Raw genomic sequence first — 3,026 nt, 5'->3', positions numbered from 1 at the left:
TTTGATTGAAGGAGTTTTTTTTTTTTTTTTTTTCTTAAATTTGTTAAACATTTAATACATAAATAAGTTAATATTAACCTGTTAACATGTTAAATGCAACTTTTTTTCTTCGTAATTTGACTTTAATTTGACTACTTTTTGATAGAATTATTAGTGTGGTTTAGAATTATTTTAAAAGCGAAAGCATGTTTTAAAAAAGATTATATTTCAAATAAATGTACTTTTGAATGTTCTATTCATCAAATAATAAGAAAATGCATCATGGTTTGCACAAAAATATTAAGCAGTGCAACTGTTTCAACATTAATAATAATAAGAAATGTTTTTTGCATAACAAATCAGTATATTAGAATAATTTCAGAAGTATCATGTGACACTGAAGACTGGAGTAATGATGCTGAAATTCAGCTTTGCCATCACAGAAATTATACTTTTATATATTTTAATATAGATTTATTTATTTATTTATTCATTCATTCATTTTGGATCAAATAAATACAGCCTGAATGAGCATACTTATTAAATGACAAAAGAAAACTATATATTAAATTATAGTTATATTATATTTATTGCAATAAAGTTACTGGATTTTTGTTGATATAGTGCCCTCCACTAATATTGGCACCCTTGATAAATATGAGCAAAGGCGGCTACATGATCTGAAAATAAATCTCACATTATGAAATAAATGTTTTTTCTCCAATGCATGTTGACCAGAATTATTGGCACCCCTAGAAATTCTTATCTCTGAAGTATATTCCCATTCATATTTACATTTTTTTTTTTTTAGCAGAACAAGGTTTTTAAGCTTTACAAAAGAGAAAGTGGCTGTAAGAAAATGGCTAAAGCATTGAAAATCCCCTTTTCCACCATCAGGGCAATAATTAAGAGTTTCCAATCAACTAAAGATGTTACAAATCTTCCTGGAAGAGGACGTGTGTCTATATCGTCCTAATGCACAGTGAGGAGGAAAGCTTGAGACTCTCCAAGGATCACAGCTGGAGAATCGCAGAGATTAGTTGAGTCTTGGCGTCAAACAGCCCATACATCACCACATGTTATCCGGGAGGGTTCCAAAAACAAACTCCAGCATATTCAGTTGTCAGACACGACTGGAACTTCAAACGGGACTGGCTTTTATGGTCAGATGAAACTAAAAAATGAGCTTTTTGGCAGCAAACCTACCACATGGGTTTGGTGCAAACAGGGATAAAAAGTACCCCCACGGTTAAATATACTGCCAGATCTTTAATGTTGTGGGCCTATTTTTTTGCCAGAGGTCCTGGACATCTTGTTCAGATATTGGCATCATGGATCCTATCAAATACCAACAGATAAATAATCTCAACATTACTGCCTCTGTTAGAAATCTTATTATGGGCCACGGTTGGATCTTCCATCAGGACAATGATCCAAAACAAACATCAAAATCAACTCAAAAATGTGTCACTGGGCACAAAATTAAGCTTCTGCCATGGCCGTCCCAGTTCCCTGACCTGAACCCTATAGAAGATGAGTGAGGTGAACTGAAGAGAAGAAGCGCCAACATGGATCTGGGAATCCTTCTGTATGAAGGAATGTTCTCTGATCTCTTGTCAGGTGTTCTCCAAACTCATCAGGCATTATAAAAGAAAACTCAGAGCTGTTATCTTGGGAAAAGGAAAGTGCAATAATTGTGGCTAATGTGAACTATAGAAAAACATTTATTTCATAATGAGATTCCCCCCACCCACTTTCCATTGTTTTATTTCAATGATAGGTTAGAATTTTGGAATGAAAGATCAAAAGGATAAACGATGCAGATTTATTTTCACAGCCACCTTTGCTCATATTTACCAAGGGTGCCAATATTAGTGGAGGGCACTGTATGTTTAAAATTAAGTAATAGTTGGCATAAGCTATTAATTGTCATTTCATTGATTTTACAAATATGTGTAAGACACTAATGCCACATCTTGTGGAATTGCCCAAATGGCTTCAAAGTTTTGGTTAAATTTACTCTAAATATATTCACTTCACCTTCTCTTGTCCTGTGTGCAGTGAAGCACTCTCAATCATTTGCCTCCTCTCGTGGTGCCTCCTCCACCAGTCTTGAAGAGCTGAGAGAAACAGCCCGACGTCTGACTTCAGACAGCTGTTTGAGACAGCGGGCCTACAAGATCATCAGCCGCCAGAAGACCGTTCAGTCTGAGGACTAACAATATTCTGACAGGACATCCTGGGAGAGAGGGGCAAGTTGTTTTGTCATCCTGCTCTATGCTGTGCAACTTCTGGTGAAAAGTTAGACATTCATAATTCAGTAATCTACACATGCAGTGTGCTGTCATAGTTTGGGACTATGTGTCCTTCATATTTTGTCCTTGTAAATTCATAACACTGTAGGACAATAGAACTACGAAATGTCAAAGATTTGCTTTTAGTGAAAATAAATGTCCTTAAAATTAAAATGTATTTGAAACCTAAGGAGAAACAGTGCATTGACCTGTAAAATCACAACACAGTAACTATGTCGAAACTGAAACTGAAAATAAAAGAAATAAAATCTCATTTTTTCCATAGGCATTTAAAAAAAAAAAAGTCTTTGTTCCACAGTTATAAGACATGAACCAAACCAACCAGCTATGAGGTGAATCACAACATTGCAAACTGATTTGAAGCAAAAATTATTTGAAAACCAGACAAAAAGACTACAGTAGAAGGCCATGTATAGGCCTACATGACAGCTTTAATGAGGGAAAGAACTACAATCCCATGAAATATTGCAAATGACATAATCAAATAAAAAATGGACTTATAAAGATTTAAAGAATGAAGATTAAAAGAATGATGGATTAAAGATATAAACAATATATTTTATTGCAAAATATGCATTTATATACAAATATTTATGTAGTTTGAGAGTGTAGGGAGACTGACTCATCTTTCAAAGGCCTACAAGTTATCAATAGAGATCAATTTCTGAATGGAGAAAATTAATGACATTTTTTTGTTGCACTCTATGACATAGTTGAGCCAAACCTGTCTAT

General features: G+C 34.1%; 1 protein-coding gene across 1 annotated transcript in view; it reads left to right on the top strand.

The window, feature by feature from the left end:
- The window catches only part of LOC107731989 (pleckstrin homology domain-containing family D member 1-like), a 19,973-nt gene extending 17,483 nt beyond the window's left edge, over positions 1 to 2,490 (top strand). The window contains exon 14 of the mRNA XM_016543212.1: positions 2,041 to 2,490. Within this exon, the coding sequence (XP_016398698.1) occupies positions 2,041 to 2,198 (158 nt within the window). The 3' untranslated portion in view covers positions 2,199 to 2,490. The remainder of the gene's footprint in view (positions 1 to 2,040) is intronic.
- The last annotated feature ends 536 nt before the right edge of the window (positions 2,491 to 3,026 follow it).

The sequence above is a fragment of the Sinocyclocheilus rhinocerous genome, unplaced genomic scaffold (genome assembly GCF_001515625.1).
Source record: "Sinocyclocheilus rhinocerous isolate Xijiao unplaced genomic scaffold, SAMN03320098_v1.1 scaffold1210, whole genome shotgun sequence".
Lineage (NCBI taxonomy): Eukaryota > Metazoa > Chordata > Actinopteri > Cypriniformes > Cyprinidae > Sinocyclocheilus > Sinocyclocheilus rhinocerous.
The sequence above is the reverse complement of the archived record's forward strand: the minus strand, read 5'-3'. Positions and strand labels throughout refer to the sequence as shown.